Raw genomic sequence first — 21,514 nt, forward strand, 5'->3', positions numbered from 1 at the left:
AATAGGTAATGATAATTACTGGTTATATATTATTTACATTTGCTACCACTGAAAGGAATTTCACCATTCTTACCAGATGACATCTCCTTTACCCTGGCTTCTGTATTCTAAGAGTCTGCCAGTTTATTTGGGGCTAATTACATCTCTGAAGATTAGACTTGAAGCTTTGTGATTAATTTCAGAAGCATTTTGTGAATATAACAGATCCAGGGCTGAAATCTATATAACACGATCCAGAAACCATATTCCAAAAGATTTATTTTTCACTGGGCCAGAAGTAGAATGAATGATGACTGGCTTGACTTTTAGCAACTTTTATTTATATATTTTGCATATGTTATACTCCCTTAAAACTTGCAGTGGAAGGAGAAATCGTGTTTATATTATGAGATTTTTATTTCATATAAGCTGGAATGAAATGAATTGTAAGAAAATGATAGACTATTAAAAAGAATTAATCTGTAGCCTTATATAGCACTTTATGCAGTATGAGATTTATATGTGATTTGGATTAATACAATAAATTAGTATTTTACTATTTTTATAGTTCTCATGTCATAATTCCAGTATTTGCAGAAGTGTTAAAGTATTTGAATAGACATAAATGATAAGACTATATACTTTATTCTCCTGGGTCAGTCTATTTACAACTAATTTTAATGTCTAGTAAAAATTATATATTATGTAGCTTGTTCTGTTTCTCTTAAGAAACAATAGTCAAGAAGGCAAACTCCCTTTTTTCTTCTTAATTATCTCAAAAAGATAGACTGGTGCTAAGCTATTTAATCAGGATTTGGTAGAATTTCTCAAATTATTGAAGTATATTTTTCTAAATTACAGCAGAATTTTATTAAAAATAACCTTTGTGTCTTGTAGTCAATTTGGGATTGCCCAGCTGGAAAAACAAAAGTGAGTTTGAAAAAACAAGAAATTTAATGATTGTAATTATGTGCTCATGTTTTGTGTTATTAAACAAAACCAGAACGTCTGCAAAAACATATTTTAGGCAAGCCTAAGTAAAACATAAAAACAGTGTTTAGTCATCTTTGTAAGAGTGGGCTTGCTAACCCACAGCTCCACAGTGAAAGGGGATCAAAATGTCTTTGGGTAAGTTGTCTTGCTTAAATGTTGATTTAGCATCTTTCAAACTGTACCAGTAATACCTGTGCAGAAACAATGATAATGAGAAAGGATAGGTAAGACTGCATTTACAAATAAGGCCTGTTACTATCTTCTGATGATAAAGATGCAATAATAGCGTAGTGTTTTAGTGCTAAAAAAGAGTTATAGAGATGGCTTCAGTTTTGTTTCCTTGAGGGTTCTTCTCTCTTCTGGGCACCTTATCTTTACTTTCAAAACCCTGATTAAACCATTTCTCAAAACTCCCTGACAGTAATTGATTCTCTCGTTCAATCTAAACCATGACTTCCAATGATTATGGGTTTCTCTCTAGGAATATCAGCCCTCTCCCCCCACTAAAGCTGGTGTGGGTTTTCTTTGGCATTCAGCCTACACACAACCTTGGAAAAATCAACAGTATTGACATCAGATAACATTTGCATACTTAAAAAATATTTGTCAAACAGTGCCAAAGAATACAGACTAATTCATTATACTGATTACTATGGGTAGAAAAATTGGTTAAAGGAGATAAATAAGGTGAGCTTCAAAGCTATTTGTAATATTTTATTTTTTCCAAAGTAGTTATTAAAGTAAATATAAAAAATAAAGATGAAGTCTGGGTCATGGGTTCCAGAATGTTTTTAGGCTTTTCACTATTTTTCATGTTTCATAATGATCTCCTCTTTCTCATTTTATTTATGATAAACATAAAATAAAATGGAACTCACTTTATTGACTATTATATTAAACTCACATTCCTTGACTCGCTTATACTTTGGGACCACCAAATGGGTCTTCAAGAGCTTTTTGGTTTGGCAACATACAGTTAAAATATAGGAACTATGCAAATGTTTTCATTTGTTTCACTCAGATATGTATGTGTTGAAGTGGTCATCAGTGATTGTAATTCTAACATAGCCTATTCTATGAAGTTATATTTGTAAGCTTCAAATGGAAAAAAAAATTATTGAGTTTATAATGTCCTAGATGTTTAGCATACCAAACATAAAGTATATAAAGGAGTTATTATTCTTAGATGCAGAAAAATGTTGAGTTCATTGCTTAAAATTTCATAGTTACTGAATGGAAGCACCAGAATTGGGAACCAGATCTGTCTGGTTTAGACGTACATGCTCATTATACTGTACCTCCAAAATAATGTATTGTACCTGTACATTTTTCTTCAAAACCTATGTCTATTATTCAGCTAAATTTGCCATTTTCAATTGATAATATTAGACCATTCAATTGATTATCCTGATTTTTTTTTTTACTGTGCTAAGAACATTGGATGAAGATAGGCAAAATTCATTAAGATGATAAAAATTGTCAAATAGACATAATACTATTGCTTTTCCTTATATGGTATTAATTATTTGAACATTAATCACATAACACATGCATATTTTACTTGGATTAGTCTGTTGTGAAGCTCTGTTACCTCTTTATATATGTATGCGTATATATATATATATATATATATACATATATATAATTTTTATTGATTTCAGAGAGGACAGAAGAGGGAGAGAGAGATAGAAACATCAAAGATGAGAGAGAATCATTGATTGGCTGCCACCTGCATGCCCCCCACTGGGGATAGAGCCCGCAACCAGGGCATATGCCCTTGACTAGAATTGAAACCTGGGACCCTTCAGTCTTTAGACAAATGGTCTATCCACTGAGCCAAACAGACTGGGGCTCTATTACCTCTGTATTAGGAAGAAATGTCTTGACATACACTAGCCAAAGAGATTGTTTCTTTGAGTGATGTTTTTAAGTCAATTATTAATTAACACGAATATCAACATTATTAGAGTTTAACTCAACTGGCATATGATCCCTGAAGTTTTCCTTTCAAAGCTATCAAAAGAAAATTTCTAATAATTAAATATATTAAAAAATTATTTTATCTTTCATCTGCAATTACCTTACAGTCTAGGAAGCAAATTATAAACAGGTTTGGAAAATAGTATCTTTCCAAGAAAAAATATATGTAGGTATTGTTAAGGAAGAATGATAGAATTATTTCTTTATACACTGTATAATTATAGGGCTTTGATTAGACTTTCATATCACCTGACAGAATTCAATGCCAGTGGAAGAGATAAAGACATGTCAAAAAGTGAAGGTTGAGAATGAATAGGCCTTCAAGGGAGCTGATCTTTCTCTGATCTGATAAAACGTCTCCCTTTCTCTATTTCTGTTTTTGTTTTTTTTTTCTTTCCTGCAGATCACTGCTTATCAAAAGCTTTCTCTCTGAATAGCAATAGTCTCTCAGGATTTGAGGACAGGACCTATGTAAAGAAAGTTCTAAAACTGACATACAGTTTTTTGTTGTTTTTGTTTTCAGTCTTTAGAAATGTCTAAAAATTTGCTGGGAAATTTCCCATTAATCTGAAATAGTTCTCTACCAGTGGTTTTGGTTTTGGCAGTGCTTTGTCTTCATATAGTCTGTCAATGACTAGTGATGTTCACACTTTTGATGGGTTAAATGGATATTAAAGATTGTTCTTGTGGAATGAGCATAAGCTTTGGAGTCAGAAGGCTTAGCTTAAAGTCCATTTTGTTAAATTTGTGAGTCCTAAAAAAGTCATTAATATGATTTTCTATTTAATTATGCTCAAACCAATAGGTAGGTAGGGATACACAGACATCTGTGACATTGTTTATACATTTATTGTTTTATACTCAAAGGATTTTTAAATACATGTGCTGTTTCATTTATAATAAAGCCATTTCATGAATCTTTCTGGCATATCTTAATATGAGCAGAATTAAGTTTTAGTTTTCTGTCAAAGGTAGTTATGCTGAGCTGGGATCTTTGGTTCTATCTGGTGCTTGGTCTGATTTTAATGATTGATATTATTACTATTAATTAAATGAGAAAAATATTATCTTTCCTGTAATAAATTATTGTTATAGACTACACTTATATAGCCAGCTATGGAAACAGGGATACTCTACCAAGCAAATGTTCACATTTTATTAGGTAGGAATTTTATCGATCTTAACACATTTGCTTGTGGCATTTAATGGTCAATCATTGGCTTTAAAAAGAAATGTCACCTGACCAGAATAGAAGTTAATTAGGGACTTGAAGTGTCAGTTTTCTGTAAGTCATGACTAGCTGGTCTTTTGCCACAAGAAAGATCACCATCAGCAACTATTTGTTTGAGTCCCCAAGATAGACTATTTAAGCATCTGAAGTTCAGTGTTACGCTTTATCATGAGATTTGCTGGATTAAAATATATTTTGTTAATTTCTTTATGAACAAAGAAGGTAACAGTAGTGCATTTCATAACTGTATTTTCAGATTTCCAAGCTAAGGATATAAAATTTAGCAATTTTTGAACTTCAACCAAACTTTTAAAATACACTTTGCCTCCCTCCCTTCCTTCCTTCCTTCCTTCCTTCCTTCCTTCCTTCCTTCCTTCCTTCCTTCCTTCCTTCCTTCCTTCCTTCATTCCTCCCTCCCTCCCTCCCTCCCTCCCTCCCTTCCTTCCTTCTTTCCTTCCTTCTTTCCTTCCTTCCTTCCTTCCTTCCTCCCTCCCTCCCTCCCTCCCTCCCTCCCTCCCTCCCTCCCTCCCTCCCTCCTTTCCCTCCCTCTCTTCCTCCCTGCCTCCCTCCCTCATCACCTGAGGATATTTTCATTGATGTTTTAGAGAGGGAAAGGAAGAGAGAAAGAGAGAGAGAAACATTAATCAGTTGCCTCCCATACACACCCCAACCTGGGATCAAACCAACAACCTAAGTATGCGACCTGACCAAGAATTGAACCCACAGACTCTAGTGTACAGACAATGCTCCAACCAACTAGGCCACACCAGCCAGTGTCACGTTTTTTTTTTTCATATATAACTACAGGGTGCCCTCCATCCCCCGCCAAAAGAAATGTATACACACTTTAACAGCTGATAGCTCAATTTTGAAAATGAAATGTGTTTTAATAAACATTGCCTTTATAATTATTCAAAATATGTGTATCCTTTTGGGGGGGATGCCCTATATATGTCTTTAAGTTTCTAAAACTATTTATGAATTTTGTGACAAATGGCACTTATTTTAGAAAATTAGTGTTTAAAAGCATATATTAGAAATAGAGCTAATTTGGACTTTCCTCCCTGGAGGATAATTGTCTTATAGTTTGTTGCTATTATTCATTTCTCTTTAATTTTTTTTTTCTGGAAGTAAACTGTAATGCTTACTGTCATTGTGGCTAATTAAGCATGGATTGTGTTTATATCATAAGCCATGTGATTCTGGATCAGATCACTTTAGTTGTCCTTTCTCATGCTCTCTAGAATAGAGAACAGCGTGGTAGAATTTGAGCTCCGGCGTTAAAAACTGTTTCCCTGTGGCTGAATATCCCCCAGTGTGTTTTGTTTGGGGGTGGGGGTGGGGGGGTAGGGGAATGATCCTTCTTCTGTGCACTGTGAAAAGGAAAAAATCTTAATATTCTTCTCTAAGACATAAAGGCATTCTAGAGTTCTAATATTTTTTAATCTAAAAAATATTTAACTTATTTGTATTTTATCCAGTATTTTCTTTAAATCCACAAAATACTTAAGTTTGTTGTGTGCCCCATACATATGAATATTCAGCTGTTAAAAATATTACCTTATATTACCTGTTAAAAATGAGGGAAGACTTACACTTTGAATTTGTCACGAATATCACTTGATGTTTATCTTCTCATTCTGCCTTTTCTTTCTTTATCTTCCCACACTGAGGCTTTCTGATGAAGAAATTGCTTCCATTTCCATTTCATTTGCTGCTGTCTTATTCACTTTTTTTTTTGCTACATTTCCACACTGAATTTGAGTTTCCAAAAGTAGTGTGATGAAATGCTACTGAAGGGTATGCATTCTTTTAACTTTGCTGTTTAGTTATTTCTTTTTGTAGGGATAAAGCGTAAAGAACCTTTTTTGTTTACTCTGGTACAATTTCTAATGTTTACTAGCCCCTATTACATCCTATTTGTGCCTGTTGGCTGATAGCCGAAACCTTTGTCATTTAAAATTGCTGGACAATTTTCCTCTTAATTCAGCTTAGGGACTCTTAAATTGAGATCTCCCTTTAGCTAATAGTTTATAGTCATGGATAATACTTACATAATAGTTAGAAAAATGAACAGATTATATTAAATAGCAGGGAATAGAGGTCAATACACCAATATAAAAAAACTGCTCTAAAGGTTGTTTCCATTTTCCAGGGTAGCCTGGATTTGCTAGGAGCACACTCTGAAGCAGAGTTCATTGTGAAAGATTCAACACATGCACCAGCGAACCACTAGGAGATTTGTACTTTTTACAAACCTAACCTCATCATTTATCTCTTAGTAAATGAGTATAATACCTTCAACTTGATTACGTGGGGTCCCCCCAAAATGTATACACACTTTGAATGATCATAAAGTCAGTGTTTATTAACATACAGTTCATTTTCAAAATTTAAATGTATATTTTTTTAATGATTGCAGAGAAGAAGGGAGAGGGAGAAAGAGACAGAAATATCAATGATGAAAGAGAAACATTGATTGGCTACCTCCTTCACACCCCACACTGGGGATCGAGCCCGCAACCTGGGCATATGACCGGGAATCGAACCATGTCCTCCTGGTTCATAAGTTAATTATCAACCACTGAGCAGTGCTGGCCAGGCCATTTTAACAATTTATGAGAATCTACAGAAATGAAGAATTATTTTTTCTGCACCTGTTTTCTTTTTAAAAAAAATATATTTTATTGATTTTTTATAGAGAGGAAGGGAGAGGGATAGAGAGTTAGAAATATTGATGAGAGCGAAACATTGATCAGCTGCCTCCTGCACACCGCCCACTGGGGATGTCCCCGCAACCAAGGTACATGCCCTTGACTGGAATCGAACCTGGGACCCGTCAGTCCGAAGGCCAACACTCCATCCACTGAGCCAAACCGGTTAGGGCAGCACCTGTTTTCTAACTGACTGGTCTGGCACTGCTGATAACAGGAAGCAATGGAATCGCAAATATCAAGAATCATTTTATTCGTATCTGTGCACCCTCAGTCCATCAACTGTTGTCTGTTTTGTACCGTATCTTTTAGGTATCTCCATAAAAAAAGTCTAGTGGATAAATTTTCTGTGTTCAAAGTTTAGTGTGGCTTCACCCATTATTTTAAATCAGTTAAACCTGGAAAGGAGTGAAAATTAAGTGAGTTATCAGCTGTTAAAGTCAGTCTACATGTTTTTGGAACACCCTGCATTTGATGTTATATTTGTCCTGTTTCTTTCTGCCATTGTCTTTTAACTGTGTGTGTGTGTGTGTGTGTGTGTGTGTGTGTGTGCATTGGGGGTGGTGGCGGGGGGCAAGCAGGGCAGGCCACAGATGCACACACTAAGCTATTTTCCCACATGGACACAGAGTGTAAATAGATTCATAATTACTCTTCAGAGTTACATAGCTGTTATACATACCATTTCCTCTCTGCCCAGCATTGTATATATAACTCATTTAACCCTTTGAATAATCCATGAGGCAGATTCTCACATTATTCACATAAGAAAATGAGAGGAGAAACTTAATTTTTTCTAAGTTTGCACAGCTAGTATGCAGCAGGGGTGGTATTTAAATCCAGGTAGTCTGGCTTAATCTCTTTACTCTTAATCACTAAATGTTCCTGTCTCTTGTAAAACCTTATTACATGGAGAACATAATAGTAACACCAGGAAATACAAAGAGAAAAACCTAAACACCAGAGAAGGAAAAAAATAATCTACCTACAAAAAGTATTAGGAGATGGACAATAGATAGCTTATCATCAGCCTAAGGAAATAAGTCAGTCTACAATTCTCTAACTCATTTAGTATATAAGAGTGAAGGTAAATGAAGCCATATTCAGGTGTGACGATTGTGACAGCTTGCTACTACTCACAGGTTATCTCTGAAAGAACTATTAAGAATGTTCTAGCCAAAACCGGTTTGGCTCAGTGGGTAGAGCGTCGGCCTGCGGACTGAGGGGTCCCAGGTTCTATTCCGGTCAAGGGCATGTACCTGGGTTGCAGGCACATCCCCAGTGGGAGATGTGCAGGAGGCAGCTGATCGATGTTTCTCTCTCATCGATGTTTCTGACTCTCTATCTCTCTCCCTTCCTCTCTCTAAAAAATCAATAAAATATATTAAAAAAAAGAAAAAAAAAGAATGTTCTATTAAGAAAGAACTATTAAGGTGGACATTATCACATTGTTGTGACTTTTGGTAAAATAAAAACAATGAAATATGATAGTAACAAAGTGCCTAGTACAATGCTTAGTGTATATTTAATGATTTTTCAATGTCATTTCCTTTCTGCTTATATAGAAACTAGAGGCCCGGTGCACAAAAATTTGTGCACTCGGGGGGGGGGGGGTGGGGGAGTCCCGCAGCCCGGCCTGTGCCCTCTCACAGTCTGGGACCCCTCGGGAGATAACGACCTGCTGGCTTAGGCCTGCTCCCCGGTGGCCAAGGGCAGGCCCAATCCCTAGGTGCAGCCCCTGGTCGGGCTCAGAGCAGGGCTGATTGGGGAGTTGGGGCCCCGCCCCCTGTCATGCACAGAGCAGGGAGGATCGGGAGGTTGCGATGCCACCCTCAGTCAAACTCAGGGTAGGGCCGATTGGGGGGCTGGGGCACCGCCCCCTATCACACTCAAAGCAGGGTCAATGGGGAGGTTGCGTCGCCACCCCTTGTCACGCACAAATCAGGGCCAATCAGGGGGTTGGGGCGCTGCCTCCTGTCACTCACAGAGCAGGGCCCATCAAGGGGTTTGGGGCTCCGAACCCTGTCACACACAGAGCAGGGCCCATCAGGGGGTTGGGGAGCTCCCCACTGTCACCCACAGAGCAGGGCGGATCAGAGGGTTGGGGCGCCGCCCTCTATCACCCACAGAGCAGAGCCGATCAGGGGGTTGGGGCGCCATCACTGTCACACTCAGGGCAGGACCGATGGGGAGGTTATGGCTCTACCCCATCACACACAGAGCAGGGCCTGTGGAGGGGGGTTGGGGCGCCGCACCCTGTCACACACAGAGCAGGGCCTGTGGCGGGGGGGGTTGTGGCCCTGCCCCCTGTCACACACAGAGCCGCAGGGCGATCAGGGGGTTTGGGCGCTGCCCCTTTCACACTGATTCCGGTGCCAGGAGGCCTCTCAGCTCTGCTGATCACGGTGCTGGCAGGCCTCGCGGCTCCGCGGATCCCAGTGCTGGGATGCATATTACCCTTTTACTATATAGGATGATAGATGCCTGGTGCACAGGTGGGGGCCGGCTGATTTGCCCTGAAGGATGTCCTGGATCAGGGTGGGGGTCACCACTGGGGTGCCTGGCCAGCCTGGGTGAGGGGATGATGGCTGTTTGCAGCTGCTCACACACCCTTCAGGGTGGGGGTCCCCACTGGGGTGCCTGGCCAGTCTGGGTGAGAGGGTGATGGCTGTTTTCAGGCTGGTGGGTGACTGAAGCTCCCAACTGCTCCTTTTTTTCTTTTTTATTCTGGGCCAGCTTTAGCTCTGGCTCCAGCTCTGAGGCCTCTGCTGCTGAAAGCAGGTATCTGCTTTTTGGATTCTATAATTGAAACACTGTATCAACTCCAGCTCTGAGATCCCGGCTCGCTGAAAGCAGGTTTCTGGGGTTTTGTTTAGCTTCTATATTTGTATCAATGTTTCAAACTGCAAGCTCAGAGGCTGGCAAGGCAGGCGGGGAACGTTGGTTTCCTCCGTCACTGAAGCAAGCAAGCCCCATGTTCACTTCAAGCTGCCTGGCTGCCGGCCGCCATCTTGGCTGGCAGTTAATTTGCATATCTCGCTGATTAGCCAATGGGAAGGGTAGCGGACGTATGCTAATTACCATGTTTCTCTTTTATTAGATAGGATACTAGAGGCCCGATGCACGAAATTCGTGCAAGAGTAGACCTTCCTTATTCCAGTTGCCGGCACCGGCTTCCCGCTGGCACCCGGGACCCGGGCTTTCCTCCAGCATCCAGGAGGCACCCAGGACCCGTGTTTTCCTTGCTGGCTTCGTCAGGAAGGTCGTCCGGAAGGACGTCTGGTCTAATTAGCATTTTATGCTTTTATTATTACAGATATCCTATACAGGAATGTACTAACAACAACCTACCAAGATTAAAATACTCTATCTATTGACTGAAGCTTTCTCTAAAAACTAAAATGTTAGTCGTTTTAAATATATATATATGTATATATATATATATATATATTTTATGAGAATCTACAGAAATGAAGAAATTTTATGAATAAAAATATACATATATTTAAATATATTTATATATCTTACATATATTTTTATTTATTTCAGAGAAGAAGGGGGAAGGAGAGAGAGATTGAAACATCAATGATGAGAGAGAATTATTGATCGGCTGCCTCCTGCACACCCTCTACTGGGTATCAAGCCTAGGACCTGGGTATGTGCCCTGCAGGAACGGAACCATGACCTTCTGGTTCATAGGCTGACCTCTGAGCCACACTGCCCAGGTTGAAATGTTAGTTTTTGATAGAAAGCACTTGAAGGGGACATTACTGCCCATGATGTCAGAGCCCATGAACTTCATGGTATTCAGGAGTAGTACGTTACTTATATTACTAAAAAGGTAAATAGACGTACTGTTTATCAACTTCAGTAGGTTATATTACTTAATCATTTAGACTTTATGAATTATAAATAAGGAGTCACTTCTGTTTTTTTACCTTCATAAGTGATTTCAAAACCCAAAGACTATATAATGATTACATATTTATGTGGTCATTTTCATTCTAAGATTTATTGTTTTCTTTTCAGCGCCTGGCTTTGGAAGCAGAGAAAGTTCAAGCAGCCCACCAGTGGAGGGAGGATTTTGCAGTAAGGACCCTTTTTTTTTTTACCAATTGGTTTAAATAAATGATGCGCTGTGTCTTTATAGTTTTGATTCCATTAATATTATTTAGTGATGAAATCTTATGGTTTATAGGACCAAAATATAGCTATAGTTTGTTGCTTTAAAAAAATTGCTTTTCGATAATCAGGGCCAATTAAGTTATTCCAAATGTTCCTGCTTATGTTCTTTATTTTTTAAAAAGAAGAGTTCATTGAAATGTTCTTCCATACTCAAAGGTATTTATAAAATTAATTACAGTAAAAAATAACATTACATTACAATATCTGAATAAACTTTGTAGATATATTAGTTGAAAAACAAGTGGCATTTTAAAATTCTGAGTTTGTGAGAAGCGACTTGCATATGATAATCACCTTTATAGTGGGCAATGTGATTAAAGTGAGAATAAATGTATTAAACCTCTTGAAATTTAATTTGCTCCATGTTAGCTGGAAGTAATCTTTCATCTACTCTGGCCCACTTTTAGAAATGCCAACTTATATTAACTTTTCCATGTATTTTTTTTTTTGGTAAACTTATTTTGTTCAACAAGACTCATTGTGCTAATTGTACAAATAGCAGAAATTATTCTTGTAATGATTTCTATCTATCTACCTATCATCTGTCTGTCATCTATGTATATATCTTATCTGTCTTCTTACAGCTAAGGGGGACAGTGAAAAAGTCTATCTTTAATAGTCAGTTAAAATATTTCTGCTACATATTTGAACTTTTCACTAATATTGAACATTTTTTAGTGTCTGATTACAGAAAAATTATAGACAGTTCATTTTGAGCATGTTAAAATAGGAACCGAGTATGAGTAACAGTTTGATTGTATTGTTCAATTGTATTTGAATGTTTTGCAAACCTAAATCTCAAATTTGAAGGTTACGAAAGTTGTGCTTCAATAGAACACTAAATCGAGGTTCTGTAATTAGCATGTTTCCTTTGTGTTTGTATGATTATACTGTATATAAAAGGAAAATGTATTCATTTATTGAACTCTTAGTCTACTAAGTGGAGACTCACTACTGTCAGTTTGATTCTTTCCATAAATTGATCATATTGCTTGATTTATTGGCATCATGTAGATACTGCCTTGGTCCACAATTGTTTGACATAGGTAGGTTAAAAAAGATCAATTTGTCATCCATAATATATAAAGAAAACAGTCGATGATTAAATTAAAAAAGATAACCTTTGAGTACTGAGGGCAATTTGTAAACTCATCCAATATAGATTTTACATAGTAGTTGTTACTTTTAGATAAAAGGAAACTTGAATATTTTTGTTTTTTGATTAGACCAAAATGCAGCCAAGGTAATTTACCCAAATAAGTATCCTTTTGATTAACTAATTTTCAAATCCTCCCCGCTTTAGGTGTATGTCCTGTGTAAGACATAATAGATGTGAAGCTGGACCATATGTTCTGCCTAGAATTGCTGTAGTAAAATTGGTTCTGTTTTAGTTTAAATCACAAGTAATTCTGAGCACCCCAAAATCAAGTTTATCCAGATTGGCTTCTTTTGTATATAGATTCCATTGCTTTCAAAAAGCTTTTCTTCGAGTTAAAGGAATTTGATAATATTTTACATAGTCATTGATTAGTTGTATGTCATTTTTAGATCTCTAAGGAACAATGTGTTTGAAAATAATTTGTTAAGTAGGGATGTAGTAATGACTTTTATATCACTGGTGTTGTTTTCTTCAATTATTATGTTACTGTTCTGTGGATATAATGTTTTCCCCCCCAGATATATTGTGAACTTTTTGATATCAAGCTGATTAACACTAAATTAACATTCTGGCAATGATTTATTTCTCCTGATGGAAGTAATAGGTGACCATTGTAGATGTCACAAAAACTTTCAATGTGTGTTAGCTATTACTATATTATATTGAATTCAAACCATAATTATTTGTAAGGCACTCTATCATTTATTTATTGCCAAGAAAGGAAAAAGAAGCCAATTAGATTATGATGTACCAGCAATTTGAATCTGTATTCTTTCTTGTCAGATGTTAAAATGTGGGAAAAATTACCTTGAAATGTAATTCCTATTATCTATTTTCTCATTGTCTATATCCAATGAGAATCACTGCTAGGAAAATTTATGCAAGAGGACAAATTAGTCCCATAACGACACAAAAGCCATGCCTAAATCTTATAGGGTAAAATAGAAAATAAATACTTTACCCAGTAAATGTTAAATGTTCTTAGCAAATAGTAGTCACAGTGTGGAGAATTCCTGAACAAATTCTGTTCTTAATTTCCCCCTAGATTACCTCACACTTTATTTAGGACATATGAACATATTGATTGACATTAAAATAGATTGTTAAAGAAAAAACAGATTCGGCCACTTTAGAGACCTGTCAACTCATTTTTTGAGTTCCTCTTGAAAGACTGTGAACGATATTCAGGGGACATGTGTCTGTCACAGTTTGCACACTGAGAATTCATATTTTCCATATCTTACCATGTCAGTCATACATAACGTCTTTACAAGAGTCCTTCCCTTTCAAATACCATGGCTGATAGAACGGTCAGATAATGGTGGTTTTGTATTTGGACCTGAATGAAGATTATCTAACCTTCAGACTCAAATAAGTAAATAGTGCAAAAATAAGATACTTTTCCCCTTTTCCTATTTTTTATTGTTGATAAAGTAGATGATGCTTCAGTTCATATATAGAAAGGTTAAGCAACTCCTTCCAGGCCATTTATACAAATCTAATTAAAATTTGTGCCTGGCTCTGGTTGGAACTTAGAAATCAGCACCATGAAATCACCCCTTATTTTGTGGGAGCTCACAAAACAATTGCAGATTTTAGCAATGTCTTAACTAAACACTTAAAAATGTTTAATTTGAAGTTAAATGCCACCTTATTTTAAAAAGTCCTTCTTTGAAACTATATAAGACTTTCATCTTTTGAGGTATTTAACTATTTGCATCAGAGCAATATTTCTTTAATGCCATCCTTCAATAATTTAACACGAAGATGATTTAGAAGGCAGAAATAATTTCCTAAGAGGTACATTAACATTTCAAAAAGAAATATAATATTCTGATTCTTCCCTCAAGTCTAAGTAGGCCAGTTTTATTAATATTACTTAGGCAAAATGTTGATTAACTTTCCCTACTGTGTAATGTAGAGAAGTCTCACGAACAACAAGAACAAAAGGCAAAGTACTAAAATGCTGGCAACAAGAAACAGATCATGTAATTCACACTCTCCCTCAGCTCAATTCCCAATTGAATGTACAATTAAGGGAACAAAGGGCATACACTCTAAATGGATTAAGAGTTGTGCGGTCATGCATTTACAAGTTCAAACCATATTTGTAAATAAGCCATGTCTGCCAGCTGCTTTTCAAGACTCCTTACAACATACGGGTGTTAAAGGTGACATTTCTGGTCATTTATAATGGACGAATTTTTTTTTAAGAGCAGGTGGGAAAAGGAAAAAAGAATTTGGAAAACTAATTGCTCCACATGAAATAATTGCTGCTGTTTCTATAGAACTGATCTTTCCAATTGCATTTGAAATCTCATTTGATTGTATTGCAATGGTTGGTTAACTATAACAGTCTTATTTCCAACTAAGCCTGCAATATTAATTGTACTTACACATGTATAAACATGAGGGGGGCCTAATTTGTATTTTAATAAGAAGGATCTTTATGTATGGGTTATTAGCATCAGCTTGTTCCTGTGTAGGCTTAGTACAGACGTCTAGAAATTGGCCAGTAATTAAACCTTTGAGTAGCTGTTTTTAGCTTCAGCTTCATAGAGAAACTAAATTAGAAGCTGAAATATTTTCTAGTGAAATTGAATGTTATTGAGTGTCAATCAGGATAAGTTAGTTCAAATTTAGCTTTAATTATATATACAATGGTGGACAAAAGTAGGTTTACAGTTGTGAGTATGCTGAACAGAGTTAATAAAGCTATTGTAATAATCATAACCTGCATATGTCTTTCCATGCAAACAACTCTAAACCTACTCTTGCCCACCCATATGTGTGTGAGTGTGTGTGTGTGTGTAATCACTTTGCCCAAATCACATTATGAAATGTTGCTTTAAAAATAGTAATATTAAAAATTTTGTGTTTATATGAATTAAATTAATACGTACTGGTATTATGTATTTCACTATTTCATCTATCCTATTCATTTCATGAAATTGGATTATTTCTATTGATTGCAGCACAACAGTTATAAATATGTGAGCCATAAAAACATACTTCATTTTTTTTGGTTATAATATATAAAGATAAATGCTATTCGAAATTATAATTAGGTGTAGGTCCTGGATATGAAAGAGCTGAATTTTTAGTGATTAAATAGTGGGGGAGTAAAGTAAAAGGGGAAAGCAGTGTTCTGTTTTAAAGTATAAATGAATTAATTTAATAATTGGTCAAAGTGACATATTAGTTTCTCTTAGTTTCTACCTTTGGATGAATTGCCATTTCGAATCAAGAACTTGCATATTTAATTTTGTTGTTGTTGTTTTTTGCAACACTTGTAAGTAGGAAAACAATCAATTTTTTACTGCTGCTTTCTTTTAAGATTCTTTGTCAGTATTTCCTCATAATTAAGATAGAGGGAAAGGAGCCACAGTGCAAAATTGACTTACTCCAAAATTGTGGGAAACCAATTCAATAGAAAAGACTCAAGCAAATTGATGGTGTTTTTTTCCTTCTGTTTATTCATACTTATAAATACTCATGGTAAGAGCTTATAAAACAGCAAAGTAGAAAAAAATAAACATGGGGAATAACCCCTATCTTACTTTCTTATGTTGAAAAATAGAAGACATAAAATATTTATTCATTAATAATCTAGCCAATAATATTGTTTTAATTTTTAACAATTTTTAATATTTTCTAATGATCTTCCAGACCTCTATTGTTTTACTAGAGGCCCAGTGCACAAAATTCATGCACAGGTAGGGTCCCTAGGCCTGACCGATCAGATTCCTCGCTTCCCTGCCTCCCCACTTCCTCCTTCCCTTGCTGCCCACCCGCATGACACCACCATCTAGTTCCCTCCACCTCCTCCTTTCCTCACTTCCTCAGCACCACTGTTCGCCCTCAATGTTCCACCTGGCCCCCTGGTGGTCAGTGCATGTCATAGCGAGCGATCGAACTCCCGGTCTCCTGGTTGAACTCCTGAGGGGACACTTTGCATGTTAGCCTTTTATATATATAGATAAAGCCAAGGTCACATTTTAGTACAATAGAACCCCTAAAGATATACGTCATGGTTATTACCCAGATATACGTCATGGTTATTACCCTGGGATAATGCAAACTTAGATCTAAATGAGGCTGGGTATATTTCTTTCTTTTTTTTGCCCCCCCTCCCCCTCAGGAAGGGAGGGATAAGTAGGAAAGGACAGGTATCTGTGACTTAGAAAGTGGAGAGATGGATACTGAGTCTATATTTTTCAAGACCAGTGTGTTGCCTCATTAACCTGGAATTGAACTAATGAAAAAATTGCTAAATTATTGAGACATTCCTGGAAATGATGCCAGTACTCTAAAAATTCTAGCCATGCAGTGCACCCAGGATCATCCTCATCAATGTTTAAGTTAGAGTAGATTATTGCCATCAGCTGGTGCCAAATTATAGTGTTGAAGAGAGTTTTTGAATTTAGGGATTTTATTAACTTTTTATAACTTGACTTGCATCTTATTAAAAGTTCTCAAATCCTCCCACAACCACATCAAAATTACAACTAAATTACAGAATAGCCATCATTCACAACTGCCTCAAATCTAGCTGAATCATACAACTAGGAATTTAAAGAAGAAGTTACATGGAGACTGGTAGGAGGAGCTGGAGACACAGAATGAGCTGGTGCCACAGCACATGTGGTGGATAAAAATCCGGAGGAATATCTCAGCTGCATATGTCTCCCCTGAGTAGCAAGGTGTTCCAGCACCACACCAGGCCTCACAGCCAAAGGTTCCAGAGCCAGGAAGAGAAGTCTCCGTAACTCTGGTTGTAAAAACCAGCTTGGATTATGACTGAGTGAGAGATAGGGCTGCTGGAGTCCCAGGCAGTTAATCTTAAAGAGCCCATGCAAGAACTTATTGAGACTCACTCCTTCCAAGCTCCAGCACTGGGGCAGAAGCTTGAAAGGAACCAGGGAAATAGGGGAGGAACAGCGTTGTCTGGCATCAGAATGAGAGTCAATGGGTGAGAACTTCTTTCTGCCAGATGAAATTGTTGGCACAGTTTATTGTTCTTTTTTTGAGACCTGCCCCCCTCTCCACAGAGCTGGCAGGATGATGCCATATCTGAGTGTCCATCAACCTGGTTCATCCTTGTCCTTCCCTAGTGATTCCCTGAGATCTTGCCCCAAGCCATTTCCAGTGGTTTTCATACAAATGGCTCATCTGGCTTCTGAATATCCCCTACCTCTTTCTAAGGGCCCTGCACTATTCGCAGCACACCGTGGTTTGCAGTTTGGTCTTTACTGGGCACCTCCATGTCAAGTAACAGCCATCTGCAGATTGCTCTGTGGTCATGCCAGGTAGCCCCGGGAAGTACACAGGTGCTGGCTGGCCTTACATCTCCCAGGAGGCCCCAGAGACACTGGACCCAATAGACAACTTCAAACCACTCTCTATTACAATCCTACCACCTCAAGGAACTGCACACTCAAGGGGCAGACTCAGTAAGCACTAAAGCCACCCTGAATCATGTCCAGGGTCGACACCTGCACAGTAGCTGTGCTGTAGTCACAGTTGATCAGTCTGGGGATCTATCCTTCCCAGAGACATTCAGTGACTATGAAGGCTCAGCTACACTAGGACAGTGCACATAGCCACACAGGCTGAGGAGGCTGTGCCACTGGGCCCTATAGGACACTTATTACACAGGGCCACTTTACCAAGTCTGGTAGATGTCGTATCGCTACCTAATACATAGAAACAAACATAGGGAAGCTGTCAAAATGTGAAGACAAAGAAATAGGTCCAAAATGAGAAAACAGGAGAAATATCCAGAAAAAAAGAGCTAAATAAAATAGAAGCAATAGTTGTTATATGGATGTTCAAGGAATTCAGTGAAAACTTCAACAGCATAAGAGAAGATATGGAAACTATAAAACAGAACCTTTCAGAAATGAAGGATACATTAACCGAAATGATGAATAATTTACAGGAAATCAACAGTAGAGTAGATGATGTTGTGAATCAATTTATCCAATCAGAATAGCAAAAAATACCCAATCAGAAAAGCAAATAGAAAACAAGGAATCATTCCCCCCCAAATGAAAATAGTGTAAGGAGCCTCTGGGACAACTTCAAATGTACCCACATTTGCATCATGGGGATACCAGAAGGAGAAGAGAGAGAGAGCAAGAAATTGAAAAACTATTTGAAAAAATAATGACAAAACTTCCATAACTTGGTGAAGGAAATAGACATACAAGTCCAGGAAGCATAGAGTCCCAAACAACATGAAGCCAAAGAGGCTTACACATCATGGTTAAAATAAAAAATATTATAGACAAGGAGAGGATCTTAAAAGCAGCAAGAGTAGTGCTCAGTGTCTGAGCATAAACCTATGAACCAGAAGGTCACAGTTCAAATCCTGGTCAGGGCATATGTCTGTGTTGCGGGCTTGATTCCCAGTCGGGTGTGCAGGAGACAGCCGATCAATGATTCTCTCTCATCATTCATTTTTCTATTCTCTCTCCCTCTTCCTTCCTCTCTGAAATCAATAAAAAAATATATATATTTTAAAAAGGCAGCATGAGAAAAGCAGCTAGTTATCTACAGAGGAACTCCCATAGACTGTCAGCTGATTTCCCAACAGAAACTTTGCAGGCCAGAAGGGAGTGGTAAGAAATATTCAAAGTGATGAAAAGGACCTAAAACCAAGATTTCTCTACTCAAAAAAGCTATCATTTAGAACTGAAGGTCAAATAAAGAGCTTCCCAGACAAGAAAAACATCATGGAATTCATCACCACCAAACCAGTGTTATATGAATTGTTAAAGGGTATGTATGGTATCAAATGAGTACAAGATTTATTGGGATGATCACTTAGTAAGTTATATAATGTCTAATCACTGGAATGTAAACCTGAAATTGATATAATATTATGTTAACTGTAACTGAAAAATAAAAAAAAATGATTTAAAATGCACTCATGGAAAAAAAAAATCCAGTGACTCTTCATTTAGCATAAATGGTATACCAGCCCCTTCATGAACTGGCCTCATCTTACTGTGGACGAAAAAAGGGGCTCTATGGAAACCCTCACAGGGTGATCTGATCATAAATTCCTAACTGGGCAGGTAAATGGTTGGTAGTCATATCTAGGCACATCACTTTTTACTAAAAGGTTTATCTTTGCCTTAAACAAATCCTCTCCACTGCTTTTGGAATCTAGGTTAACACACCTTTGGAGTAAGCATAACCATCCCCACGAGAGACCTAATCTTGTCAAGCATCCTATGATCTAATGTCTGCTTTTCTTTCTTCCACCTCCATTTAATCTTCCTTATGTTCCCTCAATTTAAATGCACAAAAGAAGCTGAAAAACTATTATTCTCCAGAGCATTTGAGATCTTGCTCTGGCATATGTTGTCAGTTTGGTTCAAATAAACTTATAAAAATTCTCTACAGGTTTGGACTTTCTTATGTTGACTTTACCTTTCCTATTTTCTATTTGAACTTCTTCCCAGCAGCTATTAACACACTCCAGAAATGCTAAGCCCAAAACAGAGTAAACTACTTGATGTTTTCCTAGGAGGATATTTTTTTTCCTTCATCTGCAGACCTTTTGATAATTTTTGCCTAGAATTATCTCCTCTTTCTCCCTTATTTCTTCTTGTCTTTCATTTACTCATCCAGGATTTGTTGTCTGTTTTACGTGGCCCTCTAATTCCCAGTATATATTCCTATTTAAGTATGTACTCACTGTATAATTTTCCTTTATCCACTTTTTTCCAGCACTAAAACATAAACTTCTTGGAGATAACAGCTATACTAGTGCATTACTAAGAAAACAGTCGTCTATTATAATGCATAACAGACAGTAGCATATATGTAATTTTTAATGAAAAATAATTACTTGAGTCTTGAGTTGTGTTTTTAATATAAGCATCAGTGTCAGTTTTACTGGAGAAATAATAATATTTGCTTGAACTGAAGTTTCTTTTCTTAATATGTAGGTCCCCAGCCATGGTTACAGAATACTGGGCTTGGAGTTATGCAAATCTTTCAAATTTTGGCTTTGCTACTAATTTGCAATGAGATTTTAGAAAAATAATCGTTTGTTGAATATCAATTTCTTTATCTCAAAACTATTGTCTATGTTAAAAAAAAATCAACCAAGTAAATTTGAAGATTGAATTGACTATAAGAAAGGGATTCATGAATTAGGAAGCATCTCATCTAGCAACTACAAGGACCCTGCTGTACAAGGACCCTCCCGGAGTTGTACAAAATGGAAGCTTTTTATATTAAGAAGCTTGGGGAAAGGGAGCTATTAAAAAAAGTAGAAAAGAAAGAAAAGAAATGAAAAGAAAAGGAAAGAAAATAGAAAAGAGAAGAAAAGAAAAGAAAAGAAAAGAAAAGAAAAGAAAAGAAAAGAAAAGAAAAGAAAGGAATATTTTTAGACCATATGTAGACTGGGGCATCTTCTTGAGAGGGTGGAGTAAGAGAATGGCAAAGGTCTTGATTATACAGATTGGTCTTCTTTCTCTTGGGGGGATAGAGAGGGCCCAGGAGACAGATTACTTTACTGGTACTTGACCAGCAAATTCAGACTTGATTAAGACTCCATTTCTGGGAGAGACTGGAACTGCAATTAGATCAGGTATTAAATCTAGGTTGGGTATTATTAGCAGGAGTGCCACCATTTGGGGCCTGTGGTTTTCTCTTGAACAGCTCTGTAGTCTCCACCAGCGTAATTATCTCTGTAAGATGCTCAGTAATTATTTTTCTATGTTCCTGTGAGCACTATTTCTCTACCAAGAAGCATATTTTCTAGAAACCCCAAGATTTGACTCAGGTGTTCACAAGCAGGTTGACACAAGTCCCTGGATGGATACTCACATAGTCCATTGAGCATCTGCCAGCTCCCATGACTGTTGTACTTTATTTGCCACCCTTCCCAAATAGTAGAATTATATTCCTGGGCTTCCAAAGTCCCATATCTCTGAGTCCAGTCCTGGAAGAAGTGCAGCTGGGGATTTCAGTAGAGCTAAAATAAAAGCAAGTGTCCAGAATTTCTATCCCATGTTGCAGCTGGGTCCAGTTCAGTATTAGGCTAGTTGTAGTCCATTAGTTCATTGTGTGTGGAGTCCACCATGTGGATGAATGCAGGGGAGCCAAGAGTCAAGTGCAACATGCCAAGAGGAATCGAGAGAGTGAGCTCCTTTGTTTGGGGACTGAATAACCCAAATTTCACACCCTTGCAATGGCCATGCCTATTCTGGCCAATGACCTGTTCCCAGGTGTGACTGACATGAAGCACCTTTC

The 21,514-nt window shown here is 37.3% G+C and overlaps 1 protein-coding gene across 7 annotated transcripts in view; it reads left to right on the forward strand.

Moving 5' to 3' along the window:
* CACNA2D1 (calcium voltage-gated channel auxiliary subunit alpha2delta 1) overlaps window positions 1–21,514 on the forward strand; it is a 391,747-nt gene that overhangs the window by 199,062 nt on the left and 171,171 nt on the right. For all 7 annotated transcript variants that reach the window (XM_036328345.1, XM_036328344.1, XM_036328339.1 and 4 more), the window contains exon 4: window positions 10,927–10,986. In XM_036328345.1, the coding sequence (XP_036184238.1) occupies window positions 10,927–10,986 (60 nt within the window). The remainder of the gene's footprint in view (window positions 1–10,926; window positions 10,987–21,514) is intronic.

Source organism: Myotis myotis, unplaced genomic scaffold (genome assembly GCF_014108235.1).
Source record: "Myotis myotis isolate mMyoMyo1 unplaced genomic scaffold, mMyoMyo1.p scaffold_m19_p_11, whole genome shotgun sequence".
Classification (NCBI taxonomy): Eukaryota; Metazoa; Chordata; class Mammalia; order Chiroptera; family Vespertilionidae; genus Myotis; species Myotis myotis.